Source organism: Neoarius graeffei, chromosome 28, assembly GCF_027579695.1.
Source record: "Neoarius graeffei isolate fNeoGra1 chromosome 28, fNeoGra1.pri, whole genome shotgun sequence".
Taxonomy (NCBI): Eukaryota; Metazoa; Chordata; class Actinopteri; order Siluriformes; family Ariidae; genus Neoarius; species Neoarius graeffei.
In genome coordinates this window covers 44,131,101-44,158,989 of record NC_083596.1, presented here as the reverse complement: position 1 = coordinate 44,158,989, position 27,889 = coordinate 44,131,101, and the positions used below count along the sequence as shown (strand labels likewise).

The window sequence follows — 27,889 nt, the reverse complement described above, 5'->3', positions numbered from 1 at the left end:
TGATTTATATTAACGCTTTTCATGTATACCCGAGCTTCATGATTTCCACCCGGACTCATTTGAGTGTTGCTCTTTGAATGTTTCAGGCTGGTAAAAGAGTTGGGGTTGCTTGCTTTTTTTTTTTTTTTATCCCAAAGTTAAAAGTCAAAGTAGGAAAAAGAATCGATGATCTAGCAGTTTATAGAGCGGAGTTGGTTGCTGTGTGGCTAGCCCTGCTATGGGTGGAAGTTAACAGGCCAAGGAAGGCAGTAATTGCTTCAGCTCAGCTTTGATTAGCATTGGAACGTCCCAGTCAAAATCAAGGCAGGACATTGTGTATGAAATATTACAAGTTGCAAATAATCTGTTAAAGACAGGAGTTAAGATAACTCGTGTATGGGTACCAGCTCATATAGGAGTTGTAGGGAATGAGATGGCGGATGAGTGCGCTAAACAAGCAGCTGGCAGCAAGGCAGAAATTAAAAGTATGATTAAAAACATAGTTAAGGGAAAATGGCCAGACTGGGAGACAGTTCTATAATATCCAGAACAAAGTGGGAAAGAGCAGAAACACCAACAGAAGTAAGGAAGAGGAGGATGCTTTTTCGAGAATGAGGTTTGGACACACTAGATTAAATAGTTCTTTGGTGATGATTAAAAAAAAAAGCATGCAGATGGAAAATGTGATTTCTGTGGCAGCCCAGAGTCTACAGAGCATGTTATTTTGCAATGTCCTAAATACCAGGAAGAAAGACAAAGATTAATTTTACAGTTGCAAGGGAAACAATTAGTGTTAAACTTGGAGGACATTCTGCAAAGAAGTACAGGTGAAATCTGCTTCAAATATGTACTTAGTTTCTTAAGGAACACAGGTTTAATTAAAAGAATTTAGGGTTGTTGTTTTTTTTTAATTAAAAGGATAGTTCGGGATTTTTGACATGAATCTGTATGGCATCCCCATCAATAGTGTCGTGCAAACACACTGACTTACCCCTGACAGCATCCTGGGAGTCCAGTTCTTGTCCAGTTTTGGTCCAGACGAAAGTAGTCCGGCAAGTTTGTTGGGGTCACGAAAGTAAAACGTTGTTCGTCTCAAAACAGTATGTGTTCAAAAGAGTGATATATTTGCATCACAAAACCGTTGTCAAATAAAAAGTCAGACCTCGAAATCGCTTGGCACTATTTTCTCTCCCTCGGTATCACTGCGCGCTGCCGCCAGGTGACAGCCACGGCTGTTTCATTCATTGTTTTAGTGATGGGAATTTCGGCTCTTTTTCGGGAGCCGGCTCTTTTGGCTCTTCTTACTATAAGGAGCCGGCTCTTTCGGCTCCCAAACGGCTCCTGAGATTTTATTTTTGATTTAATTGCTGCAATTAACTAGTTAATTAATTACATTATTATTTATATTTTATCAATAGGATGTTTTCCATTTTATTTTTTTAGTTTTTGTAACTGGGGCGGCACGGTGGTGTAGTGGTTAGCGCTGTCGCCTCACAGCAAGAAGGTCCTGGGTTCGAGCCCCAGGGCCGGCGAGGGCCTTTCTGTGCGGAGTTTGCATGTTCTCCCCGTGTCCGCGTGGGTTTCCTCCGGGTGCTCCGGTTTCCCCCACAGTCCAAAGACATGCAGGTTAGGTTAACTGGTGACTCTAAATTGACCGTAGGTGTGAATGTGAGTGTGAATGGTTGTCTATGTGTCAGCCCTGTGATGACCTGGCGACTTGTCCAGGGTGTACCCCGCCTTTCGCCCGTAGTCAGCTGGGATAGGCTCCAGCTCGCCTGCGACCCTGTAGAAGGATAAAGCGGCTAGAGATAATGAGATGAGATGAGTTTTTGTAGCCATTGTAAAGCTTTGTAAAGTATAGCAGTGTAACAATGTTCTAGCTATAGAAATAAAACTTACTTACCAATTAATAAATTATTTTCTCACAAACTTAATGCAAAACTGTGTTATATTACCAATATAAAATACACAGAAGACATCAACTGTTTATCCTTTTATGGCTTTATTTCACACTCGACCTTGAACAAAATGCCACAGAATAAATTATGAAGTATAAATCAGGCCTAAGAAACTATGAAGCAAAGTTGGAAATTATTTTAACAAACACAACAATGTGCAACAAAATATGTGGCACCTTGAGCGCATGTAAAAAGAGAAAAAAGTGCCGCACTCTGCTCCACCAGTAATGAGAAGCCGCTGGAACAGCAAATATGCTCCTGTTATAATGACTGCTGTCTCGTTGTATACCGCAGATTAATCTGGCCATGCCGAGGCGGTTGCCGACCGAACCTGTCAATTTATGAGCGACAATTTATATCATGAGCTTTAGGAATTCACGGCAACAAAACAATGATCATGGTTGTCAAATAGACAATCATCCTTCAGCTGAGCTGAACTCTCTCTCTCTCTGAGGCACCTAAGGACAAAAAACTGATTCGGTTCCCCAACTCGGCTCCCACCGAAGAGCCGGCTCCCGTCGTTCACTTCAAAGAGCCGGCTCTTTGAACCGGATCGTTCGCGACCGACACATCACTACATTGTTTACTGCTAGCAAAGTTAGCGACAAAGTGTGAATGGTTGTCTGTGTCTATGTGTCAGCCCTATGATGACCTGGCGACTTGTCCAGGGTGTGCCCCGCCTTTCGCCCATAGTCAGCTGGGATAGGCTCCAGCTTGCCTGCGACCCTGTAGAAGGATAAAGCGGCTACAGATAATGAGATGAGATGAAGTTAGCGACAACATGTCTGACTACGACGGTGAAATGTGTGCGGAGATTCAGCCACATCTTTGTTGCTACAGCCTGGATAGTCGCAAGTGCGCACCATTTTCACAAATATATTATTGTATAGGTTATAGAAGGTGATAAATTTGTCGCTGTTCTTGCTCTCAAATTAGCTTGTTAGCGCCGCCGATCTGAACTCCTAATCACTGCCAAACAATGGGAAAGGTGTTGATTCCTGCACAGATGTCAACATGACAGCGCGCAGTGATACCGAGGGAGAGAAAATAGTGCCAAGCGATTTCGAGGTCTGACTTTTTATTTGGCAACGGTTTTGTGATGCAAATATATCACTCTTTTGAACACGTACTGTTTTGAGACGAAAAACGTTTTACTTTCGTGACCCCAACAAACTTGCCGGACTACTTTCGTCTGGACCAAAACTGGACAAGAACTGGACTCCCAGGATGCTGTCAGGGGTAAGTCAGTGTGTTTGCACGACACTATTGATGGGGATGCCATACAGATTCATGTCAAAAATCCCCAACTATCCTTTTAAACTCAAGTACCACACTCCAGTCCAGCTGGTGGCGGTAATGCACCATTGAAGCTAGTTGCCAACCGCCATAAAACCAAAAGAAGAAGAATGTTTCAGCCTGAAATGGTGAACTAACATGTTTGAAATAATTTTTTTTAAATCTAATACAAAAATACATACATTTCGATGTATGTCATTTCAGCTGAACATCATTTTTACGTGTTTTGGCTTATTTTTGTCTCATTTGGAATCGCAAAGGGGGGGAAACTCCTAGGTTGCCTTTGTTTGAGGCACTGTAGCTAATAATAATGGCGTTTCGAATTTGTCTTTCTTTCTCTCCCTCTCTTTTTATTCCGTCTTAACTTCAAAAGCGAGAAAGAAAGCAAGCAAGCTTACCAAGAATACGTCTGGATACTTATAGCGCTAGTCATGGTTTCCAGCCGGACTGATTTCAGTGTTACTCTTCAAAGGGATTTAGCAAAATTAGTAAGCTGTAGTAAACTGTCTTCAGACAAAAAATTTTAACAATTATTGTGTCAGTCGATGTTTAAATATTTAAGGAAGCATTATTTTATGTGTTTTGTTGGATATTGACTCATATTAAAGGAAATTTGCGTTGGCTCTGCGGGAACTCGGTAGTGAGAATGCGTAATAAATTTGCATCTCAACAGGTTCAATCTGCTCATCAGTGACGCCCCGCCCCTTCGAGACTCTTCTAGAACAAAATAGTGATCATAACAGTGATAAAATGGAAACCGGGAGGCTTTTGTCTGTCCCACCGAAGTGTTCTGTGTGAGAAGTGTCCTGGTGAAGATGTCGGAGAGGCTGGAAGTGCTCTTGGTTGGAGAAGGGAACTTCTCCTTCTCGGTGGCTGTGTGTGAATCGGGGGATGCTGAGAGCGTCACCGCGTCCTGCTTACAAACTGAGCAGCAAGCTGTGGCTCAGGAACACGCCGCGGAGAACATCCAGCGCCTCCGAGCCCGAGGTGAGACCTTCAGCACCACTGGTTAGATTGGGATCATCTCAGTCTCCAGCTCGTGTGACCTGCGGACGTGATAGTCCGCCACCAACGCGTGTTGCCATGGCGACGCTCTATACTGCATAGTATGAATATGGTTTGCGTTGGAGAATGCACTTTTCTTCCCACCTATCTTTAATTGACTATTTTTATATTAATCTAGGGTGACCAGATTTCCCGAGTCTAAAGGGGCCCCATACACGTTCAAAAAAGTCGTCAAAATTTTGATACAAAGTTTGATGGTGTGTAGGGTGTTTTGATGTCAAAAATTTGATGTCAAAATTTTGAACCCAAATTTTGACATATCAAATCACTTTGATATTTTTTGAAGAGTCGTCAAATTATTGGGGGGCTTGATGGACAAGCGTTCACTTGGTGGTATAGATGAACGCATCACAGTGTCTTCTTTCAATATCAATGGCTTGACAAGGTCCAATAATTCATCGAAGGATGGGGCATCCATCCTAAGGAAATTACGGAAGTCCTCTGGTTCTTTGAGACGAAGTTCTCGGAGGAGGTTGACGTGACCGTACGTTCGCCGTTTCAACAACCAGTCTTTCGACCATTTCCGTCGATGCCGAGGCGGTTCATTGTCCAAAGCGAACACAAGTGCTACGGCCACTGCTGCGTCCATGTCAAAGTTTTTGACAATACTGAATTTTTGATAGAAAAAACATTGAATCGTGTGTGGATATTTTGATACAAAATTTTGATACAAAATTTTGATCGTGTGTAGGGTGTTTTGATGTCAAAATTTTGAACCCAAATTTTGACACATCAAATCACTTTGATATTTTTTGAAGAGTCGTCAAATTATTGATGCGTGTGTGTGGGGGCTTTATTGTTTGTTGACGCTTCAGACAAAAGATGATGGCCTTGCAAGTTTCAATAACTATCTTTCCAATTGCTTGCGGAGACGTTGCAGTCAGGAATTTCAAGTCTTCAAAAGAATTTCCAGATGCCAGGTACCTCAGTGTGATGGACAAGGGTTCACTTGGTGGTATAGATGAACGCATCACAGTGTCTTCTTTCAATATCAATGGCTTGACAAGGTCCAATAATTCATCGAAGGATGGGGCATCCATCCTAAGGAAATTACGGAAGTCCTCTGGTTCTTTGAGACGAAGTTCTCTGAGGAGGTTGACGTGCCCGTATGTTCGCCGTTTCAACAACCAGTCTTTCGACCATTTCCGTCGAAGCCGAGGCGGTTCATTGTCCAAAGCGAACACAAGTGCTACGGCCACTGCTGCGTCCATGTCAAAGTTTTTGACAATACTGAATTTTTGATAGAAAAAACATTGAATCGTGTGTGGACATTTTGCATCAAAATTTTGATATCAAAATTTTTATACAAAATTTTGACGACTTTTTTGAACGTGTATGGGGCCCTTAAAACCGGGACACTTTGCGCGTGACCGTGATACTCGTGCACGCACACGCGCTTTGGTGTAAACATGCGTCTCAAACCATGGCTCAGACAGGTGCTTTTATCATTTTGTAGAAGCTCACTTTTATCAACATTTCAGAGAATAATCAAGTATTTTCTTGTTATCTACATGTACTTCTATCACAATTCAGTTAAAGTAAGAAAATCAGACAACAGATGTGATGGTAGGGAATAGGCCAACAGCCTAAATTTCGACTGATTTATTTCACCTTTGTGAAAACGCCAAGAAAATGCATTGCTTGCATATTAACATCAACATTTTATGCAATTAACTTTTTTTTAAAAACAATAGGCTATGCATTGTAACAGGAATGAGCGCGTGTTCACCCATCCTGAAGTGTTTTATTCTTTTTATCCCACAACAGTTTGCCAACTTTTACAATGTTTTATTAATTGACGAACGGCACCTCGTATAACACAAATTACAATAACTACTGTCAGAGCTGGTGGTATAGAAAATTGATCAACGCCTTCAGACTAAAGAGAACTATGGTCATAAATGGAATATACTGATATTGGATATTGAACTTACTTGGAAAAATTTTGTCTGGTTTGAAAATCACTCCATAAAGACATGTAAAAAAAAAAAAAGGGTTTCAATATGGGGAGTGTGCTGTGAGATTGAATTGTTTGCACAACTCATAGACTGGTGTGCATGTGTTGGGGTTTTTACAATGTGTGACATTTTTTTTCTGCTTAAGATGAATGATAAGCTGAATGATTTACATACTTGTCTTGTCTAATGAAGTGTTTCCTGGAGTGAGTTACTATGAAAAATCAACAATGCATACCTGTCTGTCTAATCTGTATGCACACATTGAGGTTTTTTTTTTTTTTTAAAGGCTGTACGGTGCTTTTTGAGGTAGATTGCACACGCCTAAATGAGCATGAGGTCATTCGGCGCCGTGTCTACGACCGCATCATTTTCAATTTTCCTCACTGTGGGCGGAAAAGTGGCGTCAAGAAGAACCGCACTCTCCTGGCCAAATTCTTTATAAGGTGAGACGTCGTCCTTTTTTTTTTAAGGCTTTGGACATTATGGAAGCATGTTCAAGGGTTACACAACCTTTTTAAGGGTACATCTCTCTCTCTCTCTCTCTCTCTCTGGGTACACATCCACTTGTGATGCTGCATGTGCACTCTTAAGCATGAACAATGTTTTTTGCATCGCTTTTTTCTAGCTGTGCTGAAGTGCTCAAGGCCAATGGAGAAGTCCATGTAGCTTTATGCAACGGTCAAGGAGGCACTCCATGTGACAACCCAATGAGAGAATGGCACAACAGTTGGCAGGTGGTCTCCATGGCAGCCGAGGCCAGCCTCGTTCTCAGCGAGATCCGTCCTTTCGATCGTGACAGATATCAAGGATACAAATGCACGGGCTACAGGTAAGCTGCTGTTTTCCCCTGAGAAGTGCCTGTAAGTTTAACCTGTGTATCCTCTTCAGGTCACAGAATGTTTAATTTTTCTCGTAACATTTCACTGCTTGGCTCAGTTTCTATAATACACATCAAAATTAATTTGGATACATCACAGATGTTATAACAGAAAGAAACAAAAAGGAGCTTTTAGCCATTCATCTCTTTTATATGAGTCAAAATTTGCTAATGGGTAATAATGGTGAGACACGTATAAAAAATCATCTCCATCCACTATTTTAAACATAAATTGGATATTTTTTGGTTTAAATAAAATATTGCTCTAAGAAATAATGTTGACAACTTCAGATATCACAAGCTATATTTTCCCAATAAAATCATGAATAAATTTTTTGAAGTTGGTGAATTTTAGACACCCGACCGTAACAGTTCTGACTAACCAACTTCGACAAGGTTTGATTGCTATACAACTTATTGTCGGAATTAAATCAACTACACTCCATAAAACAGGTTTACTGAAGTGTTTAAAAAAACCACATACAATGGGCCTGCACATTTTCTAAACATGAAAAAATCATTTAAAAAAAAAAAAGACCCTTATGCACGTTACTGTGTCCGTCAGAAGTCAACATCAACTTGTGAATAAGAATATTCCAACTAAAAACATTAATATAGAACAATATATGTAATCAATCACTTTAATATAAAAGCACCAATTGATTTATAATTAATTCTCGCCTTGGAATCTGCCTGTTTTCAAAATACATCGATGGTAAAATCAAAGGATCGCTGTCTGTCAGAAAATAACGTACACAAGACTGTATCGTATATCTCCGACCGGCATAGCACCGCGTGATACACAAACCTCCAGGAAATCCACACTACCACAAGTTTTGATGACATCGCTTTCCGAGAAGATGGAGAAACTGGCCGCCTGAGCAGCGTGTGTTTGCAGTCTGTCAAGAAAGCTAACGTGCATAATACGTAACGCACGTAAGTATAGATTTGTTCTTCACTCACTAAAAATGAACCGTAGCGATCGGGGAACTGGCTGAAATACTTCATAATGGATGTAAACAAAAATTGACGCCAGTGCAACTGAAAGAATTTGCCGGGAGGGTGAATGATCGTGTGGAATGTGCTGGTCCCTGACGGAAGCAGGAAGTCGCACGTTACAATCTGATGGACATTTCTTATGCACGTTATATTTTGACGTCCCCCAATTGAAGATAAATAAAATTTGTTTTGGGTGTACTTGTCACCAGGTCAGACAGGTCTCCTTCTGGAGTCGGAGAGCTTTAAGTGGACTTGTTTGAAAAAAGGAAGAGATTGATGGCCCAGAAATATGTTTCCATGGCTGTAATCCAAATTTTAAGTCTCATTTATTACTTTATGGTGCATGCATATTACTATCAGACAGTTCCGGCTGTGTGCAATACTCATGTTGTCTTCATTTATGAATTTTACTATATAATTTTAGTCTTAGATTTCTCCTGTTACTTAAATATTCATATTCCCCTTTCCCTAGTCAGATCTTATAGTGCAATTAGGCTATGTTCACACTGCAGGCTGAAGTGACTCAAATCCGATCTTTTCGCCCATATGTGACCTGTATCCGATCTTTTATTGACAATATGAACGACACAGATCCGATTTTTTCAAATCCGACCCAGGCCGTTTGGATATGTGGTCCTAATTCCGATTCCTATCCGCTCTTTTCATATGCGACTTCAGTCTGAACCGCCAGGTCGCATTCATCCGACTTACACGTCATCAACAAGCCACAAATGTCACTATTCTGCGCTGAAGTAGGCGGCGGGTCTCTCAAAAAAAAGCTACAACAACATGGCGCATAATCACGAGCGCAGATAGAGGGGGGGACTCGTCCCACCCAGATTTAAATTCACCTCGCTCGGTCCCCCCCACTTATAGGGAGGAAAAAACGTCTATGCTGTCTTTCTTTGCATAAGGCAAACCTCACGGAAAAATCAAAAGACTAATTACCATTCGGTTTATTGAGGTGCACGGCAGTGTATACATAGTTGCAACAATTCACATAAAACAAAGACTGATATTCGGTTGGTTGAGCTGCGCAGACTGCACAGGTTGCGAGCTCGAGCTTGGTTGCTATGGTAACCCACAAGTTTGACAGGCATATCGGGGTTGGGGTTGGTTTGCTGGCAGCTTTGTCTCCCCCCCCCCCCCCCCCCCCCAGTTTTTTGTCCCCCCCAGTTCAAAAAACGTATCTGCGCCCCTGCGCATGACATCAATGCGAGGGACGCTTCGGGCTGTGAAGGTTCTGAATCTTCTCAATGGAAGGACGCAGAGGTTAGAGAGCTGATTGCTGGCAACATTGCTCGCACATGCTGCTAAGGCGGAAGGTAGTTTGTCGACGTCACCTCAAGACGACGCCAACGATTGGTCAAATTTGCGGGAAAGTTGCGGTGATTGGATATAATTGCAGCACCGCCCTGAATTCGCGGGGATTGGTTGAATTTGCGTTGAAGTTGCAAATCGCAACATCGCGAAATCCTGGAGGGTCTGGATATGAATGAATGAAACGATAAGCAACGGAATTTTTTTTTTTTCAAAATCGCGAGTCTGATTGTGTGGTGCTAGGAATCCATCATGTGGCGCTGCGCCACACAATGGTCTATGTATGGGAAACCCTGTGGACAAATGCGTTTTTATTTCATAAAGCAGGTATACCATATATACAGTAATAGTGATAGACTACTGATACTTGATCTAACTGATAATATAAAATATTCAACCATAATCGACTGGTCAGTGCTATACTAGATACTACTGATATATCTAGTATCAGTACTAGTACTCAATACTTAAGTGACTTAACCGTCCAATGAGGATTGTTATTTTCTTGTTTACAAGATGCCACATCTTAGGGGGGCTGACAAATCCTGAACTTCTGTAAAGATAACTGTCCAGAGATTTATAAGCACACAGTGCTTCACCACTGAACAGCGAGGGAAAGTTAATGAGGTAATTGTACACGTCTGGGTATTCCACCTCTGGCAGTTCAACATCCACTGACACGGTCATGAAAACTACGTCCGGTAAGCGATAAGGGTCACTAATCTGTAGATCGTTTATTTTAGACATGTATCTAGTTATCTGTTCATTAGAAAAATGAGCCGTGTAGTCCGTCGGTTGAAATTGATCCATTCTGTACACGAGTGCAGCAATATTCAGCTGTGTTTTTTACCGACAAGATGGCGGCTGTTAACTTTCCGGTCACGTGACTGCAAGATCTCTATACATTGCTAATGTGGTAAATGACTATTCTAGCTGCAAATGTCTGGTTTTTGGTGCAATATCTCCATAGGTGTATAGAGGCCCATTTCCAGCAACTCTCACTCCAGTGTTCTAATGGTACAATGTGTTTGCTCATTGCCTCAGAAGGCTAATGGATGATTAGAAAACCCTTGTACAATCATGTTAGCACAGCTGAAAACAGTTGAGCTCTTTAGAGAAGCTATAAAACTGACCTTCCTTTGAGCAGATTGAGTTTCTGGAGCATCACATTAATTTGTGGGGTCGATTAAATGCTCAAAATGGCCAGAAAAATGTCTCCACTATATTTTCTATTCATTTTACAACTTATGGTGGTAAATAAAAGTGTGACTTTTCATGGAAAACACAAAATTATCTGGGTGACCCCAAACTTTTGAACGGTAGTGTATGCTCAAATGGAAGACTTTCAGTGACATCACAGATTTTTGTTTTTCAACAGCAGCCGCTATATTGCCGAGCAAACAAAGAAACAGCCGCGACAATTTATGACGAAGCTCGAGACGACTGCAGTCAGTACAAGCTCTCTGAAATGATAATTTATTTAATAACAGCAGATCACGTTACATCCAAAAGCTGAAACATGCAGGCATCACAGATCCATATAATCCACCTACAAATGTCTCTTTTTAGGCTACGTTTACATTACGTCGAATCAGCGGATCATCAGATTAACGTTCTTAAAACGATTCGCGTTGACACTAAAACCGTTAGCCGTGCACACAGCAACGCCAATACGCGGATACGCTCGGCTCCGCAGGCATCCTGCGCTCCAAATCACTCCGCCCTGAACAGCGAGTGCCCTCTGGAGGGTGCGCACTCCGGCCCTGCGCAGCTCACACAGCGCGCGAGTGAAGTGAACAAGCCACGATTCGGGACTGAGCCGCTGTGTGTGAGATCCCAGCGCATATCACTTATTACTTGCAAGTGGAAGGATGGCAAGCCTAAAGACAATCATAACTACACAATGGGCAGTATTTGCATCAGTATTTGCAGTATTTTCATACTTTTATACTCTTTAATGAAAGGTGATACAAGGCGGAAGTCTGCGCCGTTTTTCAGCAGTCGTGTCACATGACCAACGCCAGCGAATCAGGAAGGTGGATGTCACAGTGACGTTGTCCAATGAGACGCCAGCTAGAGCTCAGCACAGCGTATTCGCGTATTCTCAATGTTTACACAGCACCGGAGCTGATACGATCTAGATTGAATACGTGGACGCTGGCGGATTCCCGTTTCCCCGCTTTTTCAGGGGGGTTAATGTAAACGGACAGTGCGTCCGCGAAGAAAACGAGACAGATACGGTCTAGTGTAAACGTAGCCTTATTCTGCACATTTCTCTCTCTCTCTCTCTCTCTCTCTCTCTCTCTCTCTCTCTGTATGCATGCGCACACACTTGTTCACTGCTTCAGATGGGGTAAATGCAGAGGAGGAATTTCGTTGTGCTTAAGTTCACACGTGACAAAATTAAAGGCGGCTGCTTCTTAATTTCCCCACAAATGTATTTATTTCACTTGAAGTGTTCAGCGAACCAGCTACCGGATTTGGGACATGACGACATCCTGAACTATTTAGTATTTGGGACTTCTAAATACACCAGAGATGCTAAAGGTTTACAAAAGTACAGATGACTCCCAATATTTGGAGGCAGGTTTCATGCTGGAATGTTCTGGGAAATTCCTGATAAAGAAAAATACCTTATTATGACAAAGTTAAGCTCAACCATGGACTTCTAACAGTAATAAACAAGCCAGAGCCAAGATCTAGCATATTTTGTGGTGTTTAGCCTCATCTACATTATCAGTACATAAAACATGCTGCTCGTCGAGCCAAACATTAGGTCTAATAAAATATCGTGTCCAAGTCCCACATCGAGATCTGGATTTTAATGTTGCACAGAGCTTTCACACTAACCCGATGTAAAATGTTCTCTACACACATGGGACTGTTTTGTTGGCATTCAGTCTTCCTGTTTAACCGCAGCTCACCATTTTTCTCGTCTTTCTAGGTTTGCCGGGAAGCGGTAAAAAGTTAAACCATGTCCAGAAGCACTACAGGTCTCTGGCATTGTTATTTTAGATGTAACTTCTACAAGTTTATATGTAGATGCACTGAATTGGACTTAGAATCACTTGCGTACACTTGTGCCGGTCGCTGGCAAACACAAATCTCGCCTGGCAATATGGCCACGTAAACAAATCCACAGTCGCGATGACGTCCAATTGAAAGTCCACTATATATCAGTCACTACGTTTACATGCACGTCTAAATCGAGCTGCTGTTGGTAATCGAGCAAAGGGTCCCAGCAGGGGTGCCAGAGAAATCCAATCCCACATGCACAAGTGAAATCGGGCTATTGTGCAAGGTGCATTGTGCACCCGAGCCACACGTGGCGCTACACGCCCCATCGTGTTGGTACACTTCCGGTTGTCGTCATGAAGAAGAGCTATAGTGTTGCCAGATCCTGCGACGTTTTCCAGCCCAAAACATGCTCAAACCCGCTAAAATGCACTTAAAACCCCCAATCTGGCAACACTAGCAGTTCCGTGTTCAAGCTGTTAGGCTTGCTCTAACAGACTATGGCTACAAACTGTCCGGCGCAGACCACTGTTTTGTAAGACAACTTATTTTGCACAATAATATTTTTCTAAAGTCCATTTTTTGCTTACAATTTAACTTGTGTCTTAATAAACACACAAAAAGTTCAATTGTTTTGTTTTTATTGACATTCTTCAGATGTTGGACACACACACACACACACACACACACACACACACACACACACACACACATATATATATACACACACACACACACACTGACTTGTTTATGTACACAATGCAACAGCTGTACAGATGTATTTGGTGATACAGTAAGTGAGCTAAATTTTAACAGTGCAAACAATGCCACAAAAAGAAAAGATTCATGCCATTGTCATGATTCGTTGTCATGCCGACCGAGGCTGTTGTGTTTCCCGCTTGTGGTCTCGTCACTCGTCACTTCCGGAAGTAGCTCGACAACTAGCTCGATAGGGTATACATGCACAAAGTAGCTCGGCAGAAATCGCATAAACTAGGTCGCGTAGCTCGATTCCGAGAAATCAAGTTCGGTTCAATTTCAGCCGAATTAAGGTGTATACATGGCATTTTGAACTTCGATTTCAGTCGAGCAACGGCAGAAATTCGATTCTCTCTATGTGCATGTAAACGTAGTGAGTGTAGTAGTGAATAACTGCATGCTTTTACAATGAAGCTTATTACATGCTCTTTAATTCAGGAGTCAGGATAAAGGTTTCCATGTGGAAGGGGGTCTGAACCACGTTTTTACCCGGAGCCTGCCATACACCGTGCCTGAGAAACTCAAAATGGAAACTGCAGTTGGGAAGGAGATGGTTAGTTTTGAGCTTCCTGAGGAGTTGAGCGAATATGTGAACAGGTAAGTGTGCCGATCCTACATCTGTTCCATCATCTGTGTGTTTTTTTTTTTTTATATTTATTATTTATTGTTACAGAAAACAACATTAATGCAATTGAGCCACATGGATTGTATGCTGCATATTCTCAGCTGCCACTGAATTTCTTATAATAAGGACGAAATACAATGAGCTGAGGATAATAAAATTTGCCAACAAGTACATTTCCACAGCACTGTGGTATAAGGAAATATAAAATCACATGAACGTCACTGTCTAGAAACTATTAACTGCCAGAGTGAATACCTAAATATATTAAAGGGTGGTTGTGCACATACATTTGGGTATCTGGAGTACCTACCAACCCCCAGTGGTTCATTATCATTTAAAGGGATACACGCTCAAATTGGCTGGCTGTTTTGAACAGGGCTGTTTAGACAAGGTAAGAAGGGAGCTGTGGGGCTTTAAAGTTGTAGTAATTTGACCAAAATATGTCATAGACATTTCATTAAGACCTCAGGGAACTGTGTCAACTTGTGGAAAAGGGGTATATGATGTCACCTTTAGGCCATTATTAAAAAATGTCCTGCTTCCGGTCCACTGGCCGGGTGAGTGCCGTTTGTGCGGTTGAAATTTTTTTTTTTTAACGCCGGTTTTTCGACATTTTTTCGGGTTCGTAAATCTAAAATCGAACTTGACATTTACGCATTCCCAGGGCTTTCCACTAAGGCTCATACTAGCCAGCCATGACAAATAAGTAGCCAGCCGGGGGGGAGTAAACACAAAATAAACTCCTGTGCACGCAGTTCCCAGGATTAAATGCATTTTCCACAGACCATTTATTTATTCACTTTACTCAAATACAAAGTAAAATGGCAGTAAATCTTCTTTCTTTCCTTGCGTATTGCATCACGAGGCGTTCCTGGCTTGTAAATCTCTTATTTTCGGTGCATGACACATTTCACGCAGCTGAGCATGCTATGAATTAACAACAACGGTCTGCAGTAGGGCTACACAATTAAACACTCAGCGAACATTTCTCTATTTGTGTATAAAAATACTCTCCAACCACTCAGTTTGGTTTCATTTACAACCAACGGTGTCTTTTGATGCCAGCACGTAATTGAACGAGAGAAGACTGGTTTACCGGAGACAAAATAAGCGTCATCTCTGCTTCTGTTCCCTCCGACAGTCCCGACACACTACTGCCTCCACCAAGTGCGTGCGCGCACACACACCGCATGTCGGGGCTGCGGATGAGTTACTCTCCCTTAATCAACGAAGTCTGCGGGGAATTTGTGGTTATTATCGGTACAAACAGCGCGAATCACAACTTAAATGAGTGCGGTTCAGTTTGACATTATTGTCAGTCCGTTAGATAAACATTTAATTTTATTAAAATCGAAAATTAATATTTAGAGCCTGTGGGCTACAAAAATAAGTCATTAAAGTAGCCGGCTGGACTTAATTGTGTAGTCGGCTGTATGGCCAGCAGCCGGCGCTTGTGGAAAGCCCTGGATTCCACGCAGAATATAGAATCAGCTCTGCGCATGCGCCGTGCGGCACAAAAAAATGGCAGCCACCAGGAAGGAAGGAGATCCGGAGTTTTCAAACATTTGCTTAAGTGTGAAATCGCAAAATGGTATTCTAGCGACCAACAAAATAGTAAAGATTCAGAAAAGCAAATCATTCAGTGATCATTTTAATAGTGTAATTTCATCCGAACTAGGCCTAACGGTCGATTTAGAACTACAAAAAGTCCGTGTGTCGGACATTTTAAGTACCTTTTGTAAAAGTTTTGCAAATGTTGCAGTCAGCATTTAAAATGCTAACTTAGTTTTTGTACAAGTTTCAGTTGATTTTAAACTGTCATTTTATTAAATGTGTCTGCTTTTGTAATAAAAAGTACTGAACGAAAAAGCAAACACAGCATTGCGATTTCTTTATATATATATATATATATATATATATATATATATAAATTAAAAAAAAAAAACCTCCCTCCCTACTGAATTTTTTTGCTCACCCGGTGGACAGGAAACAGTTTTTTTTTTGTGTGTGGTGTTTTGTTTTTTTTAAGGATGGCCTTAAGTTGACCAAGGAAATACTATTGAGACAGAATAGTTTTAATTTTGGACATATGGTAAGAGGCTGGTGTTACTGGAAATCTGGCTATATTTAGAATTTTTTGGGCCTCATTTTTGTCCTTAAAATCTGATTACTGGTTATAATAATTGGTCGGTCAAAAGCTACTCCCTTTAAAAAAAAAAACCTTAACCAGCCACTGGTCTCTGAGTAATACTGTATAGTTTAGTAAAACCTCTAATCAAATGAAGGTTCATTAAAAAAAAGTTTGTGCAAGAGTTTCTGTTTCAGTCAGCCAGCTAGGGGATCATATCATGGGTACATATCCTGGTTAAATACCAGGGAGTTTCCCAACAACCAGCAGAACTAATAAACACCATAGGGACATGTAAGCCATCTTGGAGATTAAGTCCAGTCACCCTGAGTTACTCCTGCTAAGTAAATCAGAATGCCCTGAATGACTGTACTTTAACAGGCAGGTCATGCTGTTAATCCTTTCTCTCCATGTTAGGAATTTCCTCGGTCGACAGTCACACCATCCTGTGAAACTTGTGCTGGAACAGTTACTCCGAGAGATCAAATCTTCATGGCCTCTATGTTCAGTGAGCGGCACCTTTCCAGAGTTGTTCAGCTGCTCCCAAGACAAGCTCCAGGATTGCGGCTCAAACCTGAGCTCCTCTGAAGTCTACTGGATCAAGCCAACTGAGACCCATCCCCTTGACCAGTGTGAAGATGGTAAGAAGGATTGCGAGCCAATGGAGGAGCAACATTTGTCTAGCAGCAGCTGTTATATGCTACGACCATCTTTGTTATTGCATGCAGAAGAAATTATGCAGTGTGAGGATTTTAGCCCCGGAACCATCTATGCGCTAAGTGGGTTGGTTTTCCAAAGAGTTCCCATCTCTCCAAACTGCTACCCTGTTTTCCATCAGCTTCTCCTCATTGCTGTTTTACCTTCTGAATCCCAGCCTGTCCAGAGCCTCCAAAATAATCTGGAAGCTCTTCTTTCTCATTATGAAGTCTTATTTAAGAAGGAGGTAGTGGGTGAGGAGCATCGAGTGTTGCTCAGTTCTCAGGAACTCCACAATTTTGGCCAAATAACATGCGTCCCCGTTCCTCAATCTGAACTCCAGCTCTGTAAAAGCTCGGTTTTGACTTTACTGCTAAATCTGGACCACCTAGCAACCCTGATCTTCTCAATCCCTGACTGGCGCCTACTGTGGACCTCAGACCCACGTTTCCTAACAAGTTTTGAACCTGTTATTCAGTTGCCTGCTCCTTTTCAGCCATTCTCACTCTACCCGCCAAGTTACACCCATGACGTGAGCTTCTGGATGGAGCCACAGACATTTGACGAACTTGATTTTCATGAGACAGTCCGTGTAGCTACATGCGGAGTTGTAAGGGACATACAGCTGGTAGACAGGTTCCGCCACCCCGAGATGGGACACGCAAGTCTGTGCTACCGGTTGACATACCAGTCACCAGATCGCGCCTTGTCCCACCCCCGAGTGCTGGACCTGCAAAACCAGCTGCGCACGCTGCTTCCTCTACGCTTGAACATCACCCTCCGGTAAATCCAGGATTTCTCATGAAAGCAAGAACATTATGCAAGTACCTCAGACTAAAGGGAACATGAGAGCAGCTATACCAATATTGGTTTCATTTATTAGATTTTCCTTTGGAATTTGGTCCAAACGACCAATTTTTATACTAAACATGAACATCAGGCTTTGTTTATTTAATTTTACAGGTCATGTTTATTACAGAGGTAATGTTCAGGTTATCTAACTGAACTGAGCTCTTGGACTCCAAGATTTGTAAATGCTCTGTAATTACTTTGAGTGTTTTCAAACTGAAGCATTTTTTCCATACCCAGGGCTGTGTGAACCAAGAGAGCATTACATCTTGCACAGATTTAGGGCATTTCCACGCCTATAGGTCCATTTGCCAAGTCAAGCGAAATTAACAATTTGTCAAGGTATTTGGCGTTTTGCATTTTTATAAAACACATCTTCATTACTGCCGAACCTGATCCGGGCTTGAGGCAAACCATGTTTGGTTGACTTGGCCAGAATTACATGGGTGCAAGTTTTCCGGCATGTGCCGGAAGCTCTGGTTTTTTCGGTTCTGAAAAAGTCATTTTTCCAAATCGTGTAAATCCGTTGAGATTTTCGGGGTATGGGGTGGCCCTCTCACTGTCTCACTCTCAGCGTATTAGCGGGTCACCGCGGTACAGTCTCTGCACGAGACAAATTTTTTCATCTCGTCTTCGCCACAAACCTCATTCAATTTATACGCCGCTCACCGACGAGCAGTCCTGACTAGCCCGTTGTTTCACGGTGTTATACATGTGTGATATAATGCAGGGTTCTCCATGGATTGAAAATATAGGGGGGTGGGGGTCAATCGGCTGTCCTTGAAACAAATTTGCATAAATTTACATATGTCATTTGCATAAAATACTCTCAAATAGTAATCATTTAGAATAGAGGAATCAATTGGACTGGTACAAAACATCATACATCACATTACACACTTGCACATCATATTCAGACACATTGTTTGAAATGGAACTGGAAAAAATATTTTTTTTATTTAGCAAACTACCAAGAAAAGTACAGAAAAGTTTTTGTATTAACTATATTCACACTGCTCCACAAAAGCTGACATTGTTTGAAATGGAAATGTAATTGCAGGCACCACTGGAAAAAAAAAAAAATTTTTATATATATATATATATATATATATATATATATATATATATATATATATATATATATATAATTTTTTTTTTTTTTTTTTTAGAGTAAAGTACATGTTGTTTTAACTATATTTACACTGCTCCATGGCTATATTTACACTGCTCCATCCATGTTCACCAGTTAACAGTCTAAGAAGATAAAAAAGAAAAATGACCTTGTAATTTAAACTCATTAATACAGACTCAAGCAAAATGCATTGTAATAGTTACACAGCCTAACATGATCTCTAAAATATGGTTGCACAAAATGCTTTGATATTTGAAAGAAACTAACTCAAAATTACCTGCTTTCCTCTTTTCCTAAACATCCACTTCGAAGGTGATCTTCCTGTTCCTAATGCCTGCCCATAGTTTTGCAGCTTTGTGAAAAATCAAACTCCTCTGGTGGAGGCCCCTGGATTGCAACGTGCAGAGCTTCAAGAGCTACAGTAACACTGACAGCCAGGTTATATCCTCACGGTTTTATAGGCAATATCACGCTTGCCGCACCAACTTTGAACTTTTTTGTTTTTATCCTTTATTTCTCTGCCGACAATAACAGTTATCTCGAACTTGGTGTCGATTCACATGTTATTATAAAGGCGTGTTAGCTCCCGGCGCAAGAACAATGTGTCAAAAACGCCGACGTGTGAAACGCTTTTCTTAGACTATAATCGTCAGACTGACTAAACTAATTGCTGGTAAATGAGTTTCACACTCGGGTGTTGTCGCGTTGTCAGTACTCCAACAGAGAAAGGCTGTCTGTCACAAAGGAAACAAAGGGACGTCTCTTCCTTTTGTAAAGGGACGGCAGAAATTAAACGGGGGCGGGAATCACGGAAAGGGGGGCGGCCCGCACCTCTAAAACCCCTCGTGGAGAACCCTGTCATGTTTCACGCACGTAGCACGTTGTTTGACCAAATCAACACAGCTATTCCAGTGTATGTATTGTAAAAAAGGTATCATAGCAAAAGCATATTAAAAATGGTTGTTTCAACATTTAAATTAGTAGTTGCTAGATGTTTTGAAATATCAAGCCTTGTACTTGAAATATTTTCAGATGAATTGATGAAATGTATTAAACGTTTGATGTGAATATGCAAATCATATAACTATTAATATTATAAATGATTTGCATGAGAGACAACTATTTTAACTTGTAATTTAAATTTTTTTTCGAGCCCTAAGGGGGGCTCACCCCTCCCGCATGGCTGCACTATGCACGTCTGACCTTTTCAAGTGTTTGAAAATTTTATACTTGCACCCATGGAATTATAGCAGTAGGGCAGTCAGTTCCTTTCTGTGCACTCACAAACACACACCTATGGGCAATTTAGAGTAGCCAGTTAACCTAACTATGTCTTCAGAAACCGGAGCACCTGGTGGAAACCCACGCAAACATGGGGAGAACATGCAAACTCCACAGAGAAAGGCTTTTGTTGGCCACTGGGCTCGAACCTGGAACCCTCTCGCTGTGAGGTGACAGTGCTAACCACTACACCACCGTGCCACCCTACGCTACACATAATTAAACTCAAAAGCAAACAAAACATGAGTGATAGGTTGAGCTGACAACAATCTCATAAAATTCTGTCCATCCATCCATTATCTATACTGCTTATTCATCAGGGCCTTGTGGGAAACTGGAGCCAATCCCAGCTGACTTCGAGTGAGGGGTGGGATACACCCTGGGCAGGTCACACTCACAAAAAATCATTGGTCAGAAATACAGCAATGGAAAACTGTAAGCCGTTAGCAAGCGCTCATAGTAATCATGACCAAATGGTTAGAAAAGTAGCTTTGGGACCAAAAGGTTGCCGGTTTGATTCCCTGGACTAACAGGAATGGCTGAAATGCCCTTGAGCAAGGCACCTAACCCCTACTGTTCCCCAGGTTGCTCTGGATAAAGGCGTCTGCTAAATGCCATTTAATGTAATGTAATAACACAGATCACAGAGCTGGTGCTTAATGTTCGATGAAACAACTTAAAACAGCCACCATTTTATTTATCTTTAGTTATGATCCAGAAGACGACACTTTTTTTTTTCTGCAGCTCTGTTCTTTGGTTCAAGTAGAAAGAAACAAATTTATTTATTTCCCACCCGAACATCCAGGATTGATTCTAGACTCATATGGTCTAACAAGTCATCGTCCCGTTTGTTTGTTTTTGCCCCCCCCGAGTTATTTCTGTACATTATCTTGAATACTTTCTATTCTTCATATATCAAAAAGGCATTCCTCCACATGCATAACCAGCATCAAGCTGCTAATAATCAGCTAATGTTTAAGCACTGAACCTAATCAACCAAACATAAAAACTTTAAAGGTTCAATAAGTGAGATTTTAATATTTTTGGGGGGTCTTTAAGATCTTCATGGGGATGATGCATGATCTTGTATGTGACATAGATTTTACTTATTTGATAATGGTTTATTCTTGTTTGGTGACGACTGGGTGATATTTATTATAAACGTACTCATAAATAGGCTGCTGAATAAAATTTTATCCCACACTGGAGATTGAATGAATGAATGAATGAATGAATATTCTTGCTTTGAATTCCAATAACAGAGAATGGAAACTAAACTGGGCGGCACGGTGGTGTAGTGGTTAGCGCTGTCGCCTCACAGCAAGAAGGTCCTGGGTTCGAGCCCCGTGGCCGGCGAGGGCCTTTCTGTGTGGAGTTTGCATGTTCTCCCCGTGTCCGCGTGGGTTTCCTCCGGGTGCTCCGGTTTCCCCCACAGTCCAAAGACATGCAGGTTAGGTTAACTGGTGACTCTAAATTGACCTGTGATGACCTGACGGATTGTCCAGGGTGTACCCCGCCTCTCACCCATAGTCAGCTGGGATAGGCTCCAGCTTGCCTGCGACCCTGTAGAACAGGATAAGCAGCTACAGATAATGGATGGATGGAAACTAAACTTGCCTTTGAGAGCTTTAGCAATAACCAAAGCTCCTTGTCTTGTCTCGCATCACAGAAAAACATTCCAGCATATTTAAGACAATAGAAAGCACATTTCTGAAATACAAGATGGCAGATGATACTTGGTTGTCATAGCCCTGGTATTAATCACATTCTCTGTCAGCAAGGCCCCACCCTCCAAATTCCATTTAACCCCAAGGAGAGCAAAGAAATCCTGAGAGGGTGAAAATGGTATTTATGGAACAAGTTTGTACATGGTTATTAAAGTGGCATATTGGATTTGCTTAATGGTAGAATGGTTTGGATTTTTGTGAAACTAAGCGCAACAGCACCACCCATGGTTATAAGAAAAAAATGTGTATGAAGAAGGAAAGCTTCTTTCCTCCCAATGATGGACGATTACTCTCTGTTCAACTCCTAGCTGTGGGTGGCTTTGGCATCATCAGGATTTAAACAGGTAATGATAGAGAAGGAAGAGCAATTCTGTAATATTTCGAGATTTAAAAAAAAAAAAAAAATTAACTTTGCACAGGAAACCAGTGAAGAGAAACCAGGACCAGTATACAGATATTTCCTGACTAATTCTGCATTTCTCTAGCTGCCTGATCCCCATTTTGTAAGGTTTGGGGTGAAGTATAATTCCATATACAGGAGTGAAGTCTGGTGCTCCTGCATCTTCAGGCCATGAGAACTGAAAGCAACGCAGCAGGGTGACCAGAATAAGGAAGAGTTCCATGCGAGCCAGACCTTCACCGAGACAAGAACGAGGACCTACACACGGAGACACACATACAGACATGCAAAATACATATTTTACACATCCTCCAACAAAAAAAGTGACGTGTGGCTTTTGATGAAACATGGTGTAAGTAGTATGATTATCTCTGCCAACTTTGTTGGAGGAGGTTATGTTTTCGTTTCCATTTGTTTGTCTTTTCCCAACGTGATTCAAAAAATAGTGAACGGATTTTGATAAAATTTGGAGGAAAGGTGGGCCATGGGCTGAGGAACAATTGATTAGATTTTGTTGCAAATCTGGATATGTGGTTTGGTGGAGGTTTACACTCTAGCAAGTGCTCTTCTAGTGTTATATATGTTGCGTCTGACGTAAATGCAAACCCTGTCACAGAGTAGCCTCTGACAGCAAATGGTCAAAGCTAAATTCTCACCAGCAGAAAAGGGCAGGAAGGCCTCAGGCTTCTCAAACTGTCCTTGTTCATTTAAGAAGTTTGATGGGTTAAATTCATGAGGAAATTTCCACTGGCCTTCTTTGCTTAGCACCGAGGAGAGAGTGGGGATGACGAGCGTGCCCTAAAATGTGTATAACCATTAAGCAACACAGAAATAGGTGTGAATGCATGGAAATAAAATGAAATCCCAACACCTTTGGGATGTTGTAGCCCATCAGTTCAGTATCTCTGCTGGTACTGTGGAACACACTCAGAGGGACGGTATTGGCGAGGCGCTGAGACTCGTGAATGACGGCTTGTGTGTACGGCATGTTGTGTCTGTCTTCAAAAGATGCACGAGCTTTTCCCTGCAGAACCTTGTCGATCTCCTGCTGGCATTAATCTGGAAACGTTAAAGAGGAAGGCACATGACACTAAGATCACCTTTCTTAAATTTCCGTTTTCAAAATGTACCAAAGAAGAAAAGTGCATGGCATATTCATAGCTCTGACCTTGAATATCTGGATGAGTGATGAGGTAAAGGAAAGCTGTAAGGAGGGTGCTAGATGTGGTCTCAGTCCCAGCAAAGTGCAGGTCCAGCAAATGCAGCACAAGTTGCATCATATGAAACGAGGAGCCATCAACTCCCTGTTGATAACACTGGATATCATACATTTGCATGTCCTATAGTATCGGCACTACGTTCTAGAGTTAAAGTGAGCTGGGATGATCTGGAACGGAGTTTCAAGATGTTCGAAAACTTGGAGTGGGTAAAATTTTTCGTTTTTTTGCTTGTACCTGTGGTATGATGGATAGCAGGAACCACAAAAGAGTCACACAAAACATATTCTGTTGCAATGCTTAATGCTGCTCCTGTATTATCCCAATTTATTTACTTAATGTTAGCTCATGGATGTAGGCTGCTAATGTTAATTCAGATGATTATCAGTAGCGTGAGATCTAACAAACTATAACCTCCTTCCATCACTGAGTGCTACCACCTTCCAACTAAAGAAATGCGACAAGAGCGGAAATAGTGTTTACTTCACGAGTTCATACGCGTTCACACACCTTATCGAGCTCATCCAGATAGCAGTCGACAAAGTCTCGTGGCTGTCCTGGCACTCTTATTTTGTGCTTGTTTATCCTGTTTACTGCCCTTTGCTTTAATATCTGGGTATTTTTAAAGGCCTTTCTAAAAGGAAGGGGAAGATATCTCACCACAGGAAAAGTATCATAAATCTGCAGGGAAAATAGGACAAAATACGTTACTGGATTGGATCCAGAGCATTTTTAGCATAGTTACTGGGAGACCACATAGTCTCCCAGTGGCCAGATTTGGTCTCCTAGTCAATGCCAAACAAGCTTCACTGGGAGACCAAATTTTAAACCAAGTTATGTATTATCATTTGGTTCAATCGGTTGCAATTAATTAACCAAGTACCATGTAAAGCCTAGGTCACAACCGGACATACGATTTTTGGCGTTTCCCAAATTGCTGCGTTTTTTTTTGTTCGTGGAGAAAGACGCACGTTGGCCGTAAGTTTGTCTTGCAACCTGAAAAAAACGTAAGCGCCTGTAGAGTTTGTTTGACATGACAAAGAACCTCTGCGGCCAGTCTACGGCTTGAAAATCAGCACGTCACGCGCGCCCTCCGTGCGTTTCTTGCGTTTTTTGCACGTGGACCGGCCGGTTGTGACCGAGGCTTAAGTATACATTTAACAAGGAAAACGAAGATCTATGTTATAAGATATACACACAAGATCATGTTGGTTAAGAAAAACAAAACTAAAATTTGGTTACTGAGATGGCTGATGTCAGAATCCGATGTCATTACTGTGTAACTTTGAGTGTCTTTGACATAACATTTGTGCTTGGTAATTGCTCTTGATAGCTGTGTAGTCACTGTAGTGTGTTTGTCTGTATGGTGATTGGTGAACCATTGTGCATCACAGAATATGCCGCAGCAGCGCAGCCGCATGGACTCTGGGGCCTGTGATTGTATTGCCCAGCCCAGTTGGTCTCCTAGTGGAAAATCCTTAAAAAAATGCTCTGATTGGATCTGAATATGATCCGTATTGTACAAACATATTTAATAATGATATGCCTTCCCATTGCCCAGGGTCCATTGATGATCTTTGCGTTTTCCCTGAACGCTTGAATATACTCTAAGAGTTTTATCCTCATAGTCATAACGAATGCTGATCAAAACCAGGGAGATGATGTTTGATGTTGCATCATGGAACAGAGTCTGAGGACTCATGGTGCTACCTGTATAGAAAATGTGTACACCAATTATGAAAGTGATTCTACTTAACAAATCACATTTCACAAACTGAATTGATAAGGCTTATGCCACTTCAGCTATGGCACACACAAGGATCCAAAAACTGGAACAAATTGTGAAATTGGCTGTCAGCAAGACTGGCAAGGTTTTAGAGATCTTTTTAGACAGACTTGACTGCTGTATATACAGTATCAGACTGCCTCCTTACTCAGTAGGCAGGTTTAAAAGTAAACAAAAACCATTTCCATGTCATTTTGGTGAAATATATTTATGGTTTGGCTTTTTTTTGGGGGGGGGCTGTTTGCCAGAATTCAGCCACAGTGACATCCAACAAGTTTTCCCAGACAGCCACACGTTTTATCTTTCTTTCAGTCATAATCAAGGGGAAAAAAATCAAGGCATGCAAAACAAAATCAACTGAATATTACATAATACTGAGAGTAATATGATAACTAACCAACACTTTTGTCCAGTCGTGTGACAATGTGCTTAATTTCAGCCAGAATCCTGTTCTCCATAGACTGTTTGCCCAAGCCAGAGTTCCTCAAAGTCATGAGGTTGAAGCGCTGATGTTCCTTCCATGCAGGACCATAATCAGCCATCACAGTACCTGCCATGTTTACTTAAATTATCAGTTTAGTAACTTATCCATATGCATTAATACACTGATGTCAGTCGTCAAAATGGGACAGTGTAACTTCATATTATATACACAGCTATCAGGGATGAAGGAATTGAGGTGGTGTGATAAAGCGGAGTTCATGTTACCACCCTGAGGCTGATCATTTTTTCCTATTGAGGTTTTTCACCTGACGTCACAGGGTCACGTGATGCCCCGGTGTCCGCCATTTTGAAGGTCAAGCTAGCTAATGTCAACAACAGTAGCTAGTATATTACTGTAGCAATGTTTACGTTCAGTCATTTGGATGGCTGTTAAAACCTTTCAGTCTCAAGTTTTTCCTTTACTGTATTTACTAGTTTACTGTAATTATGATCCGGCAGCTATTTACACCGGATCCAGTGTAAATAGCTGCTGGAGCCAACGTCCCAGCCTGCCCGAGCGCGCTAGCTCCCAGCCTGCCCAAGCGCGCTAGCTCCGGCAAGCTCGGACATCGGCTCCGGCAGCTATTTACACTGGATCCGGTGTAAATAGCTGCCGGATCATAATTACAGTAAACTAGTAAATACAGTAAAGGAAAAACTTGAGACTGAAAGGTTTTAACAGTCATCCAAATGACTGAACATAAACATTGCTACAGGAACATACTAGCTACTGTTGTTGACATTAGCTAGTGCTAACAGCTAGCTGCTAGTACACTGCTACAACTACACCGACCCTAATAATACAGTTCTTGGTCATTGCCTGGTAACAGCAAATTTATAACGGGCCATGTCTCAACAGACTAAGAAGTTATTTCAATGACATTTAATAACATTTTGTTTATCCTGAGGACCGAAAGTAAATGAAAATGTGAACAAACCTTAGCTGTAATAAGATGGCGACCACCGGCTCCAGGGACGACCCGCTGATGTAGGCATGTTACCCAGCCTGACACAAAATATTTGTAGGCATCCAAACTCTTATACGCTTTCAGATCAATACCTGTGTATGGCGATGGGTTTTTAACGACATAGGTATACAGATCATGTGGGCCGAAGTCAGGTAAAGACGAGGGCTTCGTGTACTTCCGTACGTCAGTGAACAATCCTGGTGGAAGCAGGTAAATGTCGTTCTCTAAGCCTGCTAACCTCAATTTTTGCAAATACCTCTCCCTCTGCTCACCCTGTAAATGCCCTACATCACTGGATAGTGAAGGTGTTTTCTGCATCTCGCTCCTTTTTCTTGTATGTTTTTCGTTTGTCGCCTTCCTCGCATTCAAACTGATTCAAGCCGTGACGTCCAAAATGGCAGCATCACATGACTTGGTCACGTGGGTGAAAAACCTCAATAACAGCAAGGCAAGCTGCCAGTGATTACAAGTTTTAATTTATTAATTAACTAAACAAGTCACTTAGATGATATTCTCTTTAAGCTGGAAAGGAAAAAAACACTATTCTGAAGTCTTTCCTTTGTTGGAAAGTTACATCTTTATCTGGGACAAAACAAAACATACAGCTGTTGATGTGGTGAAGTTCTCTGGAAGATGTTTATTGAACATTTATGGAAGGAGTCTCCAGTGTCAGTGATTTGTACAAACATCTTACAGAGAACTTCACCACGTCAACAACTGTATATCAGAATCAGGTTTATTGCCAAGTATGTTCTCATATACAAGGACTTTGCTTTGGTGTTTGGTACATGAACAATTAAGATTAAAAAATGTAAGTAAAGAGACAAAAGTAGAAATATAATAAATAGAATAAAAATATGAAGAAATCTAAAATACACAGTTAGAAAAGAAAGAAACATATTTTAAGAGTATGTGCAGTGGATTATTTAATAACTAAGCTGTACAGTGTGTACCAGAACGTGCAATAAAAGGTCACAGAATGAAGATGGTGTGACCCATCATGAAATGTGCAAACAGTAGTCCAAAGGTGGACGTATGATAACATAGCCCGTTGGGAGTATGTGTGAGTTCAGAGGCAGTGGGGTCTCTGACTTTGTTGATGAGGCCAAGTGCAGTGGGGAAAATGCTGACCTTGTGGTGTGAGGTTTTGGTCCTCATGGACCACAACCTCCTGCCAGAGGGGAGTGTCTAAAAAGGTTTGTGTCCAGGGTGAGAGGGGTTGGCTGCAATCCTTAATGCCCTCCTCAGGGTCCTGGAGTCATACAGGTCTTGGAGAGAAGGAAGATGGCAGTCGATCACCTCTCAGCAGAGCAAATGATACGCTGCAGTCTGCCTCTATCCTTGGTAGTGGCAGCAGCATACCAGACAGTG

General features: G+C 41.6%; 1 protein-coding gene and 1 pseudogene across 4 annotated transcripts; one reads left to right on the top strand and one right to left on the bottom strand.

The window, feature by feature from the left end:
- Nucleotides 1-81: 81 nt before the first annotated feature.
- Nucleotides 82-18,589, top strand: fdxacb1 (ferredoxin-fold anticodon binding domain containing 1). Of its 4 annotated transcripts, none has more exons than XM_060912124.1 (6): nucleotides 82-595; nucleotides 3,907-4,220; nucleotides 6,543-6,699; nucleotides 6,882-7,085; nucleotides 13,665-13,823; nucleotides 16,397-18,589. In XM_060912124.1, exons 2-6 carry the CDS (start codon nucleotides 4,049-4,051, stop codon nucleotides 17,460-17,462), a joined length of 1,758 nt encoding a protein of 585 aa, XP_060768107.1. In that variant the 5' UTR covers nucleotides 82-595; nucleotides 3,907-4,048; the 3' UTR covers nucleotides 17,463-18,589. The 4 variants fall into 4 exon arrangements, with proteins under 4 accessions (XP_060768107.1, XP_060768109.1, XP_060768110.1 ...); XM_060912126.1 differs by lacking the exon at nucleotides 82-595 and adding an exon at nucleotides 641-806; XM_060912127.1 differs by lacking the exon at nucleotides 82-595 and adding an exon at nucleotides 3,345-3,361.
- A 3,379-nt stretch (nucleotides 18,590-21,968) lies between these two features.
- Nucleotides 21,969-26,818, bottom strand: LOC132875678 (cytochrome P450 2D3-like; annotated as a pseudogene).
- Nucleotides 26,819-27,889: the final 1,071 nt, after the last annotated feature.

Excerpts from the sequence above, each read along its gene's own strand:
- fdxacb1 (XM_060912124.1), top strand. The coding sequence starts at position 4,049 with ATGTCGGAGAGGCTGGAAGTGCTCTTGGTTGGAGAAGGGAACTTCTCC. Across the intron at positions 4,221-6,542 it reads CCAGCGCCTCCGAGCCCGAG|GCTGTACGGTGCTTTTTGAG; the intron begins GTGAGACCTTCA and ends TTTTTTTTAAAG. Across the intron at positions 7,086-13,664 it reads TACAAATGCACGGGCTACAG|GAGTCAGGATAAAGGTTTCC; the intron begins GTAAGCTGCTGT and ends TCTTTAATTCAG.